Below are 19,241 nucleotides of genomic sequence, written 5' to 3' on the forward strand. Positions count from 1 at the left end.
GTGTTGATTGTATTCATGTAAATGCAAACATCTCAAGTCACTTAGATGTCCCGTTCCGAGCTATATTTTAATTTGAATCAACAGTCAATATTCAGATCTGAAGGTTGGTTGCTGTTGAGATTAGAAGTTATTATAAACTGACTTTTCCTAAACCCTGCTTCTATTATCCTTAATTATATGGATGGAGGTTCGGAGTTATTGACGCTGCTGTGTATATTTGACATAATGCAATGGCCCATGTTGGTTATTGTTTTTTCCTTTTCTTCTTTTTTACTCCCTTTTTTCGTAATTATTATGAGTTTGGGAGATTATTATATATGGATTATCATCTATACAAATATATACTTAACTTATTAATTATGTACTTTCAAACTCTCTGTATTCATGTTTCATTTATGTTTGTTTAAAATTAATAAAAAGATTTAAAAAGAAAAGAAAAAAAATTATTACTTGCTATACACCCTAACTCCGGAATATGCCCCAATGGGTCATTGACGCCATTGATACATTACACTGTATGTTTTGATGTACATGTGACAAATAAAGCTGATCTTATGTTAAGGAATGATTTTTAAAATAATCGAAGCTCAGACTCGATGATGGCTGATCGTCATTGAATGAAAGGTTTCTGGGCTGTAATGTCAACTTTTGCTTTTCTCTTCACAGACTTGGCTTCTGTCTACTCAGCAGGTTTTGTTTCTGGCCCAGGTTTTTAGGGTTCACAAGAATCAGAATCAGGTTCATTATCCCTGATGTTTGTCATGAAATTTGTTGTTCTGCGGCAGCGGTACAGTGCAATGCAGTACATGAAAAATGTCAGTAAGGTATAAAAATAGATACATTTTCAGGAATAGTGAGGTAGTAAATCATAAACTCGAGATTCTGCAGATGCTGGAAATCCAAAGAAACACACACGGAATGCAGGAGGAACTCGGCAGGGAGGGCAGCATCAGTGGAAATGAATAAACACGAGATCTGCAGATTTGAAAATCTAGCACAACACGCACGGAATGCAGGAGGAACTCGGCAGAAAAAGGCAGCCCCTATGGAAATGAATAGACAGTCATTGTTTTGGGGCAAGACCCTTTCTGAGGACTGGAAAGGAAGGGGAAAGATGCCAGTGTGGCGGCCCACACATGTGCGACTCGAACCGCCATTGGGAGCCGCGGGCAGACACGCAGTAGCGCGTTTGGTACTACCCGCTCGGGGCGTACCTTCCGAGGACAGTCTGATGTCATGTTCACCCTACGGGTCACAGGGGCCCAAGGGAGGGGAGATTTAAGTGCGCGATTTTGAATCAGTAAAGGCATTCTGAGTTCAGCTCTCTCTGCCTCCATGTGTTTCTTTAGTAGCACATTGTATGCGACTACACCAGAATAAAATGGTGGGAGGAGCGAGGAAGGAGGATAGCTAGAAGCCAGCTTGGTTGGAAAGAAAGGATCTGATAGGAGAGGAGAGTGGACCGTAGCAGGAAGGAAAGGAGGAGGGGCACTGGGAAAGTGATTGGCATGTGAGAAGAGGTAAGAGGTCAGAGTGGGAAATAGAGGGGGGGGGGGGCGGGGGTAACCAGAAGGAGAAGAGTGGCCAAGGTAGGAAACACAATATTAACAGTCATACACAGCGCAAGGCACATCTAGCGCGTATAAGATAGCAGTAAAATACAGTTACAGCTAAAAAGAGCAGAATTAGCAACTCTGCTCTGCCATTCCATCATGGCTGATTTATTAACCCTCTCAACTCCATTCTCCTGTCTTTTCCTCATAATTTTGACACCCTCACCAATCAAAAACAGATCACCCTCCATTTTAAATAACTCGGCCTCCACAGCTCCCTTCTGAAAAGTGCCATTAGCCTATTAAAACAAAATCTTCACGCCATCCTGAATGTTTCTTCCCCCGCCCCTCCCCAGGCAGTTAGTAAGACCTTAAGGCATAGGAGCAAATAGACCATTCGGCCCATTGAGTCTGCTCAGCTATTCCATCCTGGTTGAATCATTATCCCCCTCAACCCCATACTCTTGTCTTCTCCTGTTCTTTACAAATCAGACATAAGACACTAATGAGATGTGAATAAGACAGTTCTGATGGTGACATTCTTTCTGGTGATAGTTCGTGAAAGTAATATTGAAATGTTTTCTATTTTCAGCGGACTCGACTGGCACCCACTCCCTCTACACAACGTACCTGGACTATGAGATCATGTTCCACGTGTCCACCATGCTTCCATACACCCCTAACAATCGGCAGCAGGTTGGTAATATTTGTAATGGCCATGACTTTTTAAAAATTTTTATTGAGATACAGCATGGAGTTGGCCTTTCCAGCACTGGTCCTCGCCACTCAGCAGCCCCTGATTTAATCCTAGCCTAATTACGGGACAATTTACAATGATTTATCAACTCACCGACCAGTAGGTCTTTGGACTGCGGGAGCACCCGAAGGAAACCCGCACGGTCACAGGGAAAATGTACAAACTCTTTACAGGCAGCAGTGGGAATTGGACCCGGGTCACCTGTGCTTACCACAATACTACCATGCTGACCTGTAAAATAGATCACAGCGCGGGGGGACTGCTCGATCATGATGCCTTTGAATGTGAAAGAGTGCTCCGTTCTCCACCCCATTCTTTGACTATAATCCAGGAACTGTTTCATCCTCCAAACTTTACCCATTGGCCTTTAAGTTTCTTCTGTGGAATTTGCTTCCATCATCTTTTTCCAGGAACATATTCCAATTCCTGACAACCAAGCAAAAAGAAATGTATGTATGTACCTGTTTGTCTATCTATCTACCTGTCTATTTAGCAATACAGCACTTCCTGCACTTCGAGCCACACTACTCAGCAATCTCTGATTTAATGCTAGCCTAGTCACGGGACAATTTACAATGACTAACTAGCCTACCGACCAGGACACCTTTAGTCTGTGGGAGAAAAATGGAGCATCTGGAGGAAATCTGTGTGGTCACGGGGAGAAAGTACAAACTCCTTTATAGGCAGCAGCGGGAACTGAACCCGGGTCACTTGTACTGCAAAGCGTGTGCTGAGCCCTATGCCACGCTTTGTTTGTGAGGGTGTGTATGTCTGCAGGTTGTACTATAAACCCAGCAATACGTTGGTTGCTGAGTTCTGCAAGTGAATACAGAGTTATGTAGACTACGATGACCAAAATTTCATTAGGAAATTTTAACTGGGGCTTCACACACGATGATCTCTGTATCCCTGAGCTGAAGACCAAGGAGCCATGCATCTTGTTGTCTATCGGATTTGGAGTGGCAGATTCGGAGTCAGATTAACGGCCCCTTCCGTATGATGAATTTGTGAAAACCTACAGAATGAAAATTGTCATACCTTCGAGATGAGAATTACAAAACCTATTAAGGGTGTGGGTGGGAGGGAGGAACGGGGTCTGTCTTGCTGTTGTTTGTTGTGTTCTGTGTTGTTCTGCTGAACATTGTGGGCATGCCACGTTGGCACCGGAATGTGTGGAGAGACTCGTGGGCTGCCCCCAGCACGTCCTTATGTATGTTGGTTGTTAACACCAACGATGCATTTCATTGCATGTACACAAGATAAATAAATCTCAACCTAGAATGATCAATTACCACATAATTTACAGCTGTGTTAGTTGGCTGGAATATAATATTTAAAGATTTGCAGTAATAGCGGACCATGCTGTTTCACTAAATAAATATTTAAAAACTGAGTGTTCACGATGCCCTAAACTGCATAGAGGTATAAACAACTGATACAACTACAGATGTCCTCCGCTTTACGAATGTTCGCTTTACACCACTTCGCTTTTACAGAAGACCTACATTAGTAACCTGTTTTCGCATTACAAAGAGGATTTTCGCTTTTACAAAAATTTTTCCCATATAAATTAATGGTTCTTCACTTTCCGCCATTTCGGTTTCAGAAAGGTTTCATAGGAATGCTCTGCCTTTGTAAAGGGGGTGACACTTCTACATATGGAGGACTGAGACCATGAACATTCCTTTGCACCACTTATTTTTGCAATTTATAGTAATTTTGTGAACTGATGCCTTAAAACAAGACATTACATGTCATGCATGTTAGTGATAATAGATCTAGCAATCAGCACAAGGCTTTACAGTACCAGCATCTGTGTGTGAGGAGTTTATTCATTCTCCCCTTGATTGCATGGGTTTCTGGGTTCTCCAGTTTCCCCTCACAGGCAAAAGATGTGCAGGGAGAGGAGAGGGGACCAAAGGAGGAAGGTGATAGACAGGTGAGAAGATGAAAAAGGCAGAGTGGGCAATACGGGAGGTTAGTTTACTGTTTACTGGAAGGAGAAATTTAATATTCGTGCCATCAGGTAGAGGCTACCCAGATGGAATACAAGTTGTTGCTGTGCCACCCTGAGCGTGGCCTCATCTTGGCAAAAGGATGGCCGTGGACTGACATGTTCAGATGAAGATGGTCAGGGTTAGTAAGTTGTGGGTGTGCTGTGATGGTGCCAGAAGCACAGCGACACTTGTGGAGAGCCCGAGCACAACCTCACTAACTTGATTTGATACAAATGACACAATTCATTATATATTGAGGCAATTACAGTATCTCTGTCTCTGATTCTGACTTTGCTGAATTGCATGACCTTGTGATTCAGAGGCCAAACGATGTACCAAAGTGATTATTTTGCAGCCCGTTGTTTATGAGCCAATACTTTTGTATTTTCACAGCTTCTCCGAAAGCGACACATCGGCAACGACATCGTCACCATCATTTTCCAGGAACCCGGGGCTCTGCCATTCACACCAAAGACTGTCCGTTCCCACTTCCAGCATGTGTTCGTCATTGTCAGGGTCAATAATCCATGCACTGAGAATGTGTGTTACAGGTGAGTGATGACACAGAATCTGTGTTACAGGTGAGTGATGTCACTGCGAATGTGTTACAGGTGAGTGATGACACAGAATCTGTGTTACAGGTGAGTGATGTCACTGCGAATGTGTTACAGGTGAGTGATGACACAGAATCTGTGTTACAGGTGTGTGATGTCACTGCGAATGTGTTACAGGTGAGTGATGTTACTGAGAATGTGTGTAACAGGTGAGTGATGTCACTGCAAATGTGTGTTAGGGGTGAGGGCTTAATAACAGAAAGTACAAGTGGAATTTCTTTCACAACATTAGCACAGCTGAGTGGTGCCACAGCAACAACTTTTAACTTAATGTCAGCAAGAACAAGGAGCTAATAATTATTGACTTCAGGAGGAGGAAACCAGAGCCAGTCCTCTTGGGAGGATCAGTGGTGGAGAGGGTCAGCAACTTTAAATCCCTTGGTACTACCATTTCACAGGACCTACCTGTCCTGGTCCCAGCACACACAGTTCCTAAAAAAGTATTCACCCCACCCCCTTGAAGGTCTTCATGTTTTATTGTTTTACAACATCGAATCGCTGTGGATTTAATTTGGCTTTTTTGACACTGGTCAAGAGAAAAAAACTCTCATGTCAAAGTGAAAACAGATCTCTACAAAGTGATCTTAATGAATCACAAATATATAAAACACAAAATAGTTGATTAAATAAGTACTTAATTCAGCCGATGCACCTTTGACAGCATCTACAGTCTTGAGTCTGTGTGGATAGGTCTCAATCAGCTTTGTACAGCTGGACACTGCAATTTTTCCCCATTCTTTACAAAACAGTTCAAGCTCTTAGACTGCATGAGTGAACAGCTCTTTTCAGTCCATTTATAAATTCTCAGTTGAGGTCAGGACTCTGATTTGGCCACTCCAGGACATTAACTTTGTTGTTTTTAAGCCATTCCTGTGTAGCTTTGGCTTTATTCTTGGGGCTATTGTCTTGCCGGAAAACAAATCTTCTCTCAAATCACAGTTCTCTTGCAGACTGCATCAGGTTTTCCTCCAGGATTTCTCTGTATTTTGCTGCATTCATTTTACCCTCTACCTTCACAAGCCTTCCAGGGGCTGTTGCAGTGAAACACCCCCACTGCATGATGAAGCCACCACCGTGCTTCATGGTAGGGATGGTGTGTTTTTGATGATGTGCAGTGTTTGGCTTATGCCGGACATAGCGTTTAGTCTGATGGCCAAAAAGCTCAATTTTGGTTTCATCAGACCATAGAAACTTGTTCCAGCCGACTTCAGAGTCTCCCACATGTCTGCTGGCAAACTCTAGCTGAGATTTCATGTGATTTTTTTTCAACAGTGGCTTTCTCTTTGCCACTCTCCCATAAAGCTGTGACTGGTGAAGCACCCGGGCGACAGTTGTTGTATGCGCAGTCTCTCCCATCTCAGCCACTGAAGCTTGTAACTCCTCCAGAGTTGTCATGGATCTCTTGGTGGCCTCCCTCACTAGTCCCCATCTTTTCACTGTTTTTTGAGGGCGGCCTGCTCTAGGCAGATTTACAGCTGAGTTATATACTTTACATTTCTTGTTGATCGACTAAACTGTACTCCCAGTGATATTCAGTGACCTGGAAATGTTCTTGTATCCATCTCCTGACTTGTGTTTTTCAATAACCTTTTTTCCGGAGTTGCTTGGAGTGTTCTTTTGTCTTCATGGTGTAGTTTTTGCCAGGATACTGACTCACCAGCAGTTGGACCTTCCAGATACAGGTGTATCTTTACTACAATGATCGATTGAAACACCTTTACTGCGCACAGGTCTCCCAAAACAGATCTCCGATTAACTAATTATGTGACTTCTAAAACGAGTTGGCTGCACCAGTGATGACTTGTTGAGTCATGTTAAAGGGGTTGAATGCTTAAGCAATCAATTATTTTGTGTTTTATATTTGTAATTAATTTTGATCACTTTGTGGAGATCTGTTTTCACTTTGACACAGAAGTATCTTTTTCTGTTGATCAGTGTCAAAAAAGCCAAATTAAGTCCATTGTGATTCAATGTTGTAAAACAGTAAAACATGAAAACTGCCAAGGGCAGTGTGTACTTTTTATAGCCACTGTTAATAAACCTTATAAAACACGCACTGGAGATCTGTGTGGAATTCTGGCCACAACTCTATAGGAAGGATTATTATTTTTGAGAATTATGAAGTATTTTCTTAGCTATCATCTGTCTCTGTTAATTTGAAAATGTTGTAAAACAATAAAACATGAAAGCTTCCGGGGTGGGGGGGGGGGGGGGTGAATAATTATTATAGCCACTGTAACTGCAATTACAAAGAAGGCACAGCAGTGCCACTGCTTTCTTAGGAGTTTGCAAAGATTCAGCATGACATCTAAAACTTAGGGAAACTCCTTTAGATGTGTGGTGGAGAGTGTTTTGACTGGCTGCATCCAGTCTGGTATGGAAGCACTAATGCACATCTACAGGAGTGTGTTGCGGCAGGAAAGCAGCATGTATAATTAGGGACCCCCATCGCCCAGGTCACGTACCCAAGCATTGTCTCTTTTTGAAAAGACCTGCTTGAATGTTTGTCTTCCAAGAACAGTATTCCAAACTTTCCCAAGCTTTCTCCCAACAATCTGGTCAGCTTCTTCCCTGGTTGCTACACAGAATGATTGAAAGCATTCCAAAATGAGGTCCAACCGGTTAGATGGTCAGTGGAATGTATTATGGTTGGCATTTTATTCTCATAATACAGTAAATTCTGATTAGTTGGGACTAATGGGGACCAGTACATTTTGGTCCATTTCAGCCTCTATCCCAATTAGCCAGTTACAAGGAAATGGATCGCTAGATATTTTTTCAATGAAATAGTTAAAAACAGTTATAAATAAACAAACTACCCTTTAACTGAGAAACAAATTATGTATTTATAGAAATACAGAACAAATTAGAACACTACCGCTACTATGACAGTACTATAAAACTGTGTATTAGTTGCTAATAGTTATTGACAGAGGAATTCAACCAGTGGACATTTTCTTTAGAATGAATAAAATCAGTGCAGACACTACATCTAGATAATGGATTTCCTTCAACATGGATAATGGGTTGTATCTTACAAATCTTCATTTTCATTGTAACGTTCAAGATAGTTGTCAATATCTTCAAATCCTTAGTAGTTCCTAGCTTGTTGAAGCAGCAAAATCATTTCATTTTCCATTCCCAGCCATTTCTGGCATCTCCAAGCCTGGATGCTTAAAACCAGAGTGAGTAAAACAGTTCTGCAATGTCTCTCTGCTTATTTCTTGCCAACTGTCAGTGACAAAAGTCACTACTTTTTGAATGTAAACCCCGATAACTGGCACTAAGTTAAAACTGTTCTCCATTACCAGTGTGGTGTAATGGCCACACAAGTGCTTGCGACTGACACTAGTTAGAAACTGTTTGGCACCAGTCTGCTGCCCCAATTAAGCGGCATAGTGTCCCAAATAAACAAAGGGAATCCCGGCTATTTTCTCAGTTAGTTTTTATTCTTTAGCAGTTGTCCCAAATAGGCAGCTGTCCTGATTCACCAATGGCCCAATTAATAAGAATTCACTGTAATAATCGACTCCCTAAACACCCTAGAATAAATTTAAAAATAAGAATATCGAAAAAAGGCAAATATGAATCAAGGCAAGTATGAAGAGACTCTCTTTCCTGTTGTCCATTGAGCAGTTGACCAAAGCTGAGGTGTTCTTACTGGAGAGAGAGGTGAGCGAAAACTAGTAGTTTTCCTCTTTGGATGTCATGTCATGGCAAATCATGGATTACCATACCAGCCTCAAAAGTCAGAAAACTACCAGCACCTTCTCCCTCCATAGCTTTGTGGCCAAGCTTGCGGATGATTGATGGGTTAGATAGTGTTGAGGAAGCGGGGCTCTGTACAAGGACTTGGACAGATTAGGAGAATGGACAGAGAAGTGGCAGATGGAATACAGTGTTGGGAAGTTTATGGTCATACACTTTGATAGAAGAAGTAAAAGCACAGACTATTTTCTAAATGGAGAGAAAATTGAAAATTCCAAGTGCAAAGGGATTTCCTGAAGGTTAATTTGCAGGTTGAGTTGATGGTGAGGAAGACAATTAGAATTCATTTCAAGAGGACTAGAATATAAAAGCAAGGATATAATGTAGAGTCTTTATAAAGCACTGGTGAGACCTCGCTTGGAGTATTGGAGCAGTTTGGGGCCCCTTCTCTAAGAAATGATGTGCTGGCATTGGAGAGGGGTCAGGGCAGGTTCACGAGAATGATTCTGCATTGAAAGGCTTGTCATATGAGGAGCGTTTGATGGCTCTGGGCCTGTACTCCCTGGAATTCAGAAGAACAAAACCTTCACTGAAACCTTTCGAAAGTTGGAAAGCTTCTATAGAGTGGAAGTAGAGAGGTTGCTTCCTCTGATGGGGGAGTCTGGGTCCAGTGGCACGGCCTTAATATAGAGGACAGAGATAAGGAGGAACTTCTTTAGCCAGAGGGTGGTGAATCTGTGGAACTTTTTGCCACAGGCAGCTGTGGGGCCAAGTCTTCACATATATTTAAGGCAGAAGTTGGTAGATGCAGGATTAGTCAGGGCATGAAGGGCAGGAGATAGGTGCTCAGAGGGAAACTGATCAGCCATGATGAAATGGCAGTGCAGGCTCAAGTGGCAAAGGGCCTAACTCTGCTCCTGTATCTTACAGTCTTATTATTGTGAGCACAAGATATGAGAAATGTTTGGTGGCTGTATTTCCTGGAATTTAGAAGATTGAGTGGGAGGGAGAGATCCCCCTTGAAGCCTGTTGAATTTTGAAAGACTTAGATAGTGTGGACTTTGGGAGTATGTCTCCAACAGTGGGGAGTCTGAAACCAGAGGGTGCAGCTTCAGAATGCAAGGACGTTCCTTTAGAACAGATGAGGAATTTCTTTCAGCAGCCAGTGGTGAATCTGTGGAAGTCATTGCCACAGACAGCTGTGGAGGCCAAGTCATTGGATATATTTAAAGCAGAGGTTGAAAGGTTCTTGATTAGAAAGGTTGTCAAAGGTTACAGGAGAAGGCTGGAGAATGGAATTGAGCCATGATGGAAGGGTGAAGGAGATTCAATGAGTCAAGTGGTCTAATTTTGCTTCTATGTCTTATGGTCAATTAGGAATCAATATACTGTGGGAAGAACGGGGAATAATGGCTTATTATTTTAATGCTTTGTTTGTGTTTTCCCCACAGTGTGGCAGTAACCAGGTCCAAGGATGTTCCAGTCTTCGGGCCACCCATTCCAAATGGTTTCACTTTCAGCAAGTCTGAGCTCTTCAGAGAATTCCTGCTGGCCAAGGTCATCAATGGAGAGAACGCGGCACACAAGTCGGAGAAGTTCCACGCCATGGCGACGCGCACCCGGCAGGAGTACCTGAAGGACTTGGCGGAGAACAGCGTCACCAACACTCCAGTGGAATCTACCGGAAAGTTCAATCTCATGCTGCTGAGCGCGAAGAAGAAAGAGAAGACAAAACCCCGACTGGGAGCTGAACTTCACAGTGCTGGGGCCATCACGTGGCAAGTTTATGCGCAGGATTACAGCCAGGCAATTGAGGTGGAGTGCATTCTTGGCATCTCCACCGAGTATGTCGTGGTTGTTGAGCAGAATACCAAGGACGTGGTATTCAACTGCTTCAGTGACGATGTCATAGGCTGGACTCCTGACACGTCGACAGTCAAAATTTTCCACAAGAGAGGTGACTGTATATTTTTACGTGCACTGGAGGAGAGTGTGGAGGATATTAAGGAGATCGTCCAGAGATTGAAAGTAAGTTGGAATGAGAGAGAGCTTGAAAATTCTGAATGTAACTCTTGGTTGTGCTCCCATGATATCGACCACCCTGCACATGAACGCATTTGTTCATTACGTGTCATGTTGACCACGATTGTACTCGGAAAATGTTTCTATAGAAGTGATTGCTTCTGGGCAGTGTCTTGTCTTTACAAAACGAGTGACCCCCAGCCATTATCAATCACAAACAAGAGAAAATCTGAGGATTTTGAAAATCCGAGTAACACACACAAGATGCTGGAGGAACTCAATCGGCCAGACAGCATCTATGGAAAAGGATATTGTCGCTGTTTCAGGCCGGAACCCTTCGGCAGGACTGGAGAAAAAATGCTGAGGAGTAGTTTTAACAGATGGGGGGAGGGGAGAGAGAAAAACGCAAGGTGGTAGTTGAAACCATAAGGGGGAGGGATTAAATAAAGAGCTGGGAAGTTGAGAGGTGAAAGAGATAGGCCATGGAAGAAAGAAAAGGGAGGAGGAGGAGCAGAGGGAGGCGATGGATGAGCAAGGGGATAAGGAGAGAGAGGGCAAAGGGGAAGAGAAATGGTGAAGGAGAGAGGGTGTGGCTGTAAATTAGAGTTCATGCTATCAGGTTGGAGACTCCCAAACGGAATATAAGGTGTCGTTCCTCCAACCTAATCACAGCAGTTGGAGAGGCCATGGATGGACATATAGGAATGGGAAGTGGAATTAAAGTGGGTGGCCACTGAGAGATCCCGCTCGTTCTGGCGGACAGAACGAAGGTGTTCGGTGAAGTGGTCTCACCAATGTACAGGAGGCCATACGGGGAGCACCAGACAGACCCCAACAGACTCACAGATGAAATGTCACCTTACCTGGAAGGACTGTTTAGGGCCCTGAATGGTAGTGAGGGAGGAGGTGTAAGGGCAGGTGTAACACTTGTTCTGCTTGCAAGGGTAAGTGCCAGGAGGGAGATCAGTGAGGTGGGACAAATGGACAAGGGTGTAGTGTAGGGAGCGATCCCTGGGGAAAGCAGAAAATGGGCACGGGGGTTGGGGACGGAAAGATGTGCTTGTTGGTGGGATCCTGTTGGAGATGGCAGAAGTTTTGGAGAATTATGTGCTGGGCGTGGAGGCTGGTGAGGTGGCAGGTGAAGACAAGTGGAACCCTATCCCTGGTGTGGTGGTGGGAAGATGGGGCAAGGGCCAACGTGTGTGAAGTAGAAGAGATATGGTTGAGGACAGTGGTGACGGTGAAGGAGCCCCTTTCTTTGAAAAAGGAGGACATCTTTTTCGTTCTGGAATGTAAAACCTCATCCTGAGAGCAGATGTGGTGAAGACGGAGAAATTAACAGGCAGGCATAGCTGGGTCTGGTGTCCAGAGAGAAATGGAGAGCTTTGAGGCCTCCCTGTGGGCGATGGAGTCATATAGGGACTAGACATCCATAGTGAAAATAAGATGATGGGAGCCAGGGAACCTGAAATCACTGAAAGGATCCAGAGTGTGGAAAGTGTCACAGATGTAGGCAGAAAGGGACTGAACTAGGGGGGGATAAAACAGATATGCAGATATGAGTTCAGTGGGGCAGGAACAGGCTAAAACCATAGGTCTACCTAGACAAGCGGGTTTGAGGATCTTGGGTAGGAGGTATGGGGTGTGGGATTCCCCTCTAGTTCAAGAAGGTGGCATCCAACATTAAGGGCATGCCCTCTTCTCATTAGTACCATCAGGGAGGAGGTACAGGAGCCTGAAGGCACACACTCAACAATTCAGGAACAGCTTCTTCCCTCTGCCATCCGATTTCTGAATGGACATTGAACCCATGAACACTACCTCACTACTTTTTATTTCTATTTTTGTACTACTTATTTAACTAGTTAATGTAATTTGTTTTTTTTCTCTATAATTATGTATTGCATTGTACTGCTGCCGCAAAGTTAACGAATTTCACGACGTATACCAGTGATATTAAACCCGATTCTTTTATTTCCCCACCTCTGCTCTGCAGATTGTGGCTCAAGGGTGCGAGACCATCGACATGACCCTACGGCGGAATGGCCTCGGGCAGCTTGGTTTCCATGTCAAGTACGATGGCACGGTGGCTGAAGTGGAAGAATACGGATTTGCTTGGCAAGCAGGACTGAGGCAGGGAAGTAGATTGGTGGAAATTTGCAAAGTGGCAGTTGTGACGCTGACCCACGACCAGATGATTGACCTGCTGAGAACATCAGTGACTGTGAAAGTAGTCATCATTCCCCCCCATGAAGATGGAAGCCCACGCAGGTAAACTCTGAGGATGTGGGTTAATTACAAACCAGAAAGACGAGATTTTCTGCAGATGCTAGAAATCCAGAGTTACTCAAAATGCTGGTGGTACTCAGCATGTTAAGCAATATTGATGGTCAGAGTAACACACACAAAATGCTGGAGGAACTCAGCAGGTCAGACAGTGTCTATGGACAGAGTAACACACACAAAATGCTGGAGGAAGTCAGCAGGTCAGACAGTGTCTATGGACGGAGTAACATCTGGTCCAGGGGATTTATCCACCTTCAGTCCCATTAATTTATCAAGTACCATTTCCTTGGTGATTTGAATCGTAGTTAGCTTCTCTCCCCCTAGAGCCCCCTGTTTATCCAGTGTTGGGATATTTTGAGTGTCCTCTACTGTAAAAACTGATACAAAATATTTGTTCAGCATTTCCGCCATCTCTGTGTCCCCTACCATTAATTTCCAACATTTACTTTAGCTACCCTTTTTCTTTTTATGTAACTATAAAAACTCTTACTATCTGCTTTTATGTTTTTCGCCAATTTACTTTCATAATCTATCTTCCCCTTCTTAATCAATCTTTTTGTTATTTGCTGCTGATCTTTAAAAGCTTCTCGATCTTCAATCTTCCCACTAGATTTAGCTACCTTATATAACTTTCTTTTTAGTCGTCTGCTTTATTTCTTTACTTAGCCACGGATAACTATTTTTTCTTTTACACCCTTTTTTCTTCAGTGGAATATATTTTTCTTGATAATTGTAAAATAACTCCTTAAATATACACCACTGATCAAGTACCGATCTACCCTTGTAATCTATTTTCCCAATCCATCTTAAGCAATTCCGCTCTCATACCATCATAGTCTCCTTTATTTAAGCTCAGTACTCTTGTTTGAGATCCAACCTTCTCATCCTCTAATTGAATATGGAATTCGACCATGTTATGGTCACTCATTCCAAGGGGATCCTTGGAATTTCAGGCCAAGACCCTTCATTTTGGCCCAAAACATTGACTGAATCTGAATCTGAATCTGTTCTCCACAAGTACTGCCTGACCTGCTGAGTTCCTCCAGCACTTTGTGAGCGCTGCTGTAATCACAAACCAGACCCAGTGAAAACCTGCCTGTATATCCAGCTTGTACGAGGACGCATTCTGCATGTTATTAGAACAAATGTTGCTCATGAACTTGCCTAGAATTAGCATTTTTTGCCACTTTTGTTAATGTTTTTGCTGAATAATGTTCCTTTCCCCTGCTGGAAACTGGCCAGGCTGCTGTGAATGCAAATTAAAATCAACCGATGGTGCAATTATCCAAAATATTTTAGCTCAAGTCACGAACATTAGTTTGGCCTGTTCCTGGACTCTGTGGCTTTCTCTCCTCCCCCAACCCAAAGAGCATCCCCCGCAGCATAATCAACTGCTTGCATACGATGAAGGAAGTTGAAAGACTCCTTTAGGCTCTTTGACTCTCTCCTGTCATTTAGTGAGATCGTACTGACTCTGACCTGACTCCATTGAGCTGTTTTTCATAATCCCTTAGCACCGGGGGTTCAGCCCTCTTTTTATGCCATGGACCATGGCCATTAACTGAGGTCTGTGGACGTCAGGTTGGGAACTCCTGCATTAGAACACAGCACAGCACAGTACAATGCAGGCCTTTGGTCCACGATGTTTGTTTGTTTATTTGTTTATTGAGATACAGCCCTTCCAGCCCTTTGAGCTTCCCCGCCCAGCAACCTGCCTAATCACTGGACAGTTTACAATGACCAATTAACCCACCTAGCAGCACGTCTTTGGACCGTGGGAGTAAACTGGAGCGCACAGAGGAAACCCACGCAGTCACAGGGGAGAACGTACAAACTCCGTACAGGCAGCAACAGGAATTGAAGCCAGGTTGCTGGTACTGTAAAGCTTTGTGCTAATTAATCACTACCTTGCTGACCCTTTAACCTACTCTAAGATCAATCTAACCCTTCCCTCCCACATAACCCTCCATTTTTCAGTCGTCCATGTGCCTATTTTAAGAGTTTCTTAAATGTCCCTAATGTATCTGCCTCTACCTTAGCCCCTGTTTGTACATTCCACTTACCACCGCCCTATGTGTAAAAAAAAACTTAACTCTGACCTCCACCCTATAATTTCTTCCAAAATCTTAAAATTATGCCCTCTTGATTTAGCCATTTCCACCCTGAGAAAAGATCTCTGGCTGACCACTCTGCTGTACCTGTGCCTTGTAACATCTTGTACATCTCTATCAAGTCATCTCTCTTCTCCTTTGCTCCAAAGAGAAAAATCTCTAGTTCGCTCAGGCTATCCTGATAAGAAGTGCTCTCTAATCCAGACAGCATCCTGGTAAATCTCCTCTGCACACTCTCTAATCCAGACAGCATCCTGGTAAATCTCCTCTGCGCTCTCTCTAATCCAGACAGCATCCTGGTAAATCTCCTCTGCACCCTCTCTAATCCGGACAGCATCCTGGTAAATCTCCTCTGCACCCTCTCTAATCCGGACAGCATCCTGGTAAATCTCCTCTGCACCCTCTCTAATCCGGACAGCATCCTGGTAAATCTCCTCTGCACCCTCTCTAATCTGGACAGCATCCTGGTAATTCTCCTCTGCACCCACTCTAATCCGGACAGCATCCTGGTAAATCTCCTCTGCACCCTCTCTAATCTGGACAGCATCCTGGTAAATCTCCTCTGCATCCTCTCTAATCCGGACAGCATCCTGGTAAATCTCCTCTGCACCCTCTCTAATCCTGACAGCATCCTGGTAAATCTCCTCTGCACCCTCTCTAATCCAGGCAGCATCCTGGTCAATCTCCTCTGCACCCTCTCTAATCCAGACAGCATCCTGGTAAATCTCCTCTGCACCCTCTCTAATCCGGACAGCATCATGGTAAATCTCCTCTGCACCCTCTCTAATCCGGACAGCATCCTGGTAAATCTCCTCTGCACCCTCTCTAATCCGGACAGCACCCTGGTAAATCTCCTCTGCACCCTCTCTAATCCGGACAGCATCCTGGTAAATCTCCTCTGCACCCTCTCTAATCCAGACAGCATCCTGGTAAATCTCCTCTGCACCCTCTCTAATCTGGACAGCATCCTGGTAATTCTCCTCTGCACCCTCTCTAATCCGGACAGCATCCTGGTAAATCTCCTCTGCACACTCTCTAATCTGGACAGCATCCTGGTAAATCTCCTCTGCACCCTCTCTAATCCGGACAGCATCCTGGTAAATCTCCTCTGCACCCTCTCTAATCCGGACAGCATCCTGGTAAATCTCCTCTGCACCCTCTCTAATCCGGACAGCATCCTGGTAAATCTCCTCTGCACCCTCTCTAATCTGGACAGCATCCTGGTAATTCTCCTCTGCACCCACTCTAATCCGGACAGCATCCTGGTAAATCTCCTCTGCACCCTCTCTAATCTGGACAGCATCCTGGTAAATCTCCTCTGCATCCTCTCTAATCCGGACAGCATCCTGGTAAATCTCCTCTGCACCCTCTCTAATCCAGACAGCATCCTGGTAAATCTCCTCTGCACCCTCTCTAATCCAGGCAGCATCCTGGTCAATCTCCTCTGCACCCTCTCTAATCCGGACAGCATCCTGGTAAATCTCCTCTGCACCCTCTCTAATCCGGACAGCATCCTGGTAAATCTCCTCTGCACCCTCTCTAATCCGGACAGCATCTTGGTAAATCTCCTCTGCACCCTCTCTAATCCGGACAGCATCCTGGTAAATCTCCTCTGCACCCTCTCTAATCCGGACAGCATCCTGGTAAATCTCCTCTGCACCCTCTCTAATCCGGACAGCATCCTGGTAAATCTCCTCTGCACCCTCTCTAATCTGGACAGCATCCTGGTAAATCTCCTCTGCATCCTCTCTAATCCGGACAGCATCCTGGTAAATCTCCTCTGCACCCTCTCTAATCCAGACAGCATCCTGGTAAATCTCCTCTGCACCCTCTCTAATCCAGACAGCATCCTGGTAAATCTCCTCTGCACCCTCTCTAATCCAGGCAGCATCCTGGTAAATCTCCTCTGCACCCTCTCTAATCCAGGCAGCATCCTGGTAAATCTCCTCTGCACCCTCTCTAATCCAGACAGCACCCTGGTAAATCTCCTCTGCACCCTCTCTAATCCAGACAGCATCCTGGTAAATCTCCTCTGCACCCTCTCTAATCCAGGCAGCATCCTGGTCAATCTCCTCTGCACCCTCTCTAATCCGGACAGCATCCTGGTAAATCTCCTCTGCACCCTCTCTAATCCGGACAGCATCCTGGTAAATCTCCTCTGCACCCTCTCTAATCCGGACAGCATCTTGGTAAATCTCCTCTGCACCCTCTCTAATCCGGACAGCATCCTGGTAAATCTCCTCTGCACCCTCTCTAATCCGGACAGCATCCTGGTAAATCTCCTCTGCACCCTCTCTAATCCGGACAGCATCCTGGTAAATCTCCTCTGCACCCTCTCTAATCTGGACAGCATCCTGGTAAATCTCCTCTGCATCCTCTCTAATCCGGACAGCATCCTGGTAAATCTCCTCTGCACCCTCTCTAATCCAGACAGCATCCTGGTAAATCTCCTCTGCACCCTCTCTAATCCAGACAGCATCCTGGTAAATCTCCTCTGCACCCTCTCTAATCCAGGCAGCATCCTGGTAAATCTCCTCTGCACCCTCTCTAATCCAGGCAGCATCCTGGTAAATCTCCTCTGCACCCTCTCTAATCCAGACAGCACCCTGGTAAATCTCCTCTGCACCCTCTCTAATCCAGACAGCATCCTGGTAAATCTCCTCTGCACCCTCTCTAATTCAGGCAGCATCCTGGTAAATCTCCTCTGCACCCTCTCTAATCCAGACAGCATCCTGGTAAATCTCCTCTGCACCCTCTCTAAAGCTTCCACATTCTTTCTATAATGAGGCGAACAGAACCAAACACAATATTCCAGGCATGGTCTAACCAGGGTTTTATAGAGTTGCAACATTGATGTCACTGCCATTGAAGTCAAAACAATGAAGGAAAAGGAAAGACACTGCTTGGATCTTTGACTTTGAGATTGTAATGTGGGAATAGCGAGTCACCTGTCTCCACTCTCGTTGTTGTAGGAGAGTGACCTGGGTTATGGACTGTAGTTTATGATGGATAAGGTCTCTTTGTGGAGCTTCTGCTATTGCATGCATTGTTTGGAGGGTGGGGCGGGGTGGGGGGCTGGTCAGTGCTTCTGGTGCAAGTGGATGAAGGGGGAGGGTTGATGCGTCTGCTGTTGTTTGTGATGGGAGGGGGGGACATTTCTATCATTCATTCCCTGGGATTTCTTATTTTGTGAATGTCTGTGAAGAGTAAGAGTTTCAGGTTGTATACTGTATACGTTCTCTGATATTAAATTGAACCATTTAAACTATGAACTGTTTAAAATATGAACTAATTAGTGAGTTTGTGTCAGCTCTGTGAACTGATTCCATTTACCATTAGTTGATAAAACCTTGATGTAAAAAAATACATAACGTTTACAAGTAACTCAGTATTTCCGGTAAGATGGCGGTGCAGTCAGGCCAACCAGAGCTGGTATTGTCTTCTGGAAACTTACTTTTTATGATCGCAAGACCTGACTGGACATTGAAATCTTGGAAGTGCTGCAGGCCTACCCTGTCAGTGGGATGCCTGTTGGCAGAGAAGCTAAAGGGGCTGGACTTGGTGTAGATCGTTCTGCTGCCTGAGACCGAGAGGTATCAGAGGAGTTGGTGCATGAAAGAGATGTGCAGGTGCTTGTCTTACTCACTTTCCTTGTGATCGCAAGACCCAGTTGGACATTGTTGATGCAGAATTTGCAAGTCCAATTCATTGGTTCATTGGCAGCTGTAAGGGTAGTCGGGGGATCTGTGTAACCTCTGTCATAGCAAGGACTTGTCTTCAGACCATGGTGTCTTCCATTTGCAGCAGCCCAGGAGAGAGGCGTCAGAGTCACTGTGCTCCACAGGAGTGCCAGGGATGGTGTAGCATAGCGTCCAAGCTGGATCTGGTGCAGTGGACTATAATCTTTTTTTGTGTGTGACGGTATTTTACTTGTTTCTTATAAGTGCTATATGTGCCTTGTTTTGATCTCTTCCACTAGACAGGATTAACATTCAATTCAAGTTTACTTGTCATTCAACCATACATGAACATATTTTAAATGTGCTGTGTGTGACAGCTGGTACTGTGATTTGCACCTTGGCCCAGGAGTAACACTCTTTTGTTTGGCTGTATTCGTGGGTTTGATGTGGTGCTCACCGAGCTTGGCAACCAGCTGCAGGAATTTCATCACCAGTCAAGGTGACAGCATGTAA

At 44.5% G+C, this 19,241-nt stretch overlaps 1 protein-coding gene across 10 annotated transcripts in view; it reads left to right on the top strand.

Moving 5' to 3' along the window:
- Window positions 1-19,241, top strand: part of sipa1l3 (signal-induced proliferation-associated 1 like 3) — a 391,364-nt gene that overhangs the window by 235,048 nt on the left and 137,075 nt on the right. For all 10 annotated transcript variants that reach the window (XM_059985106.1, XM_059985105.1, XM_059985113.1 and 7 more), the window contains 4 exons: window positions 2,146-2,249; window positions 4,701-4,858; window positions 10,081-10,657; window positions 12,648-12,922. In XM_059985106.1, coding sequence (XP_059841089.1) covers window positions 2,146-2,249; window positions 4,701-4,858; window positions 10,081-10,657; window positions 12,648-12,922 — 1,114 coding nt within the window. The remainder of the gene's footprint in view (window positions 1-2,145; window positions 2,250-4,700; window positions 4,859-10,080; window positions 10,658-12,647; window positions 12,923-19,241) is intronic.

This window comes from Hypanus sabinus, chromosome 11 (assembly GCF_030144855.1).
Source record: "Hypanus sabinus isolate sHypSab1 chromosome 11, sHypSab1.hap1, whole genome shotgun sequence".
Classification (NCBI taxonomy): Eukaryota; Metazoa; Chordata; class Chondrichthyes; order Myliobatiformes; family Dasyatidae; genus Hypanus; species Hypanus sabinus.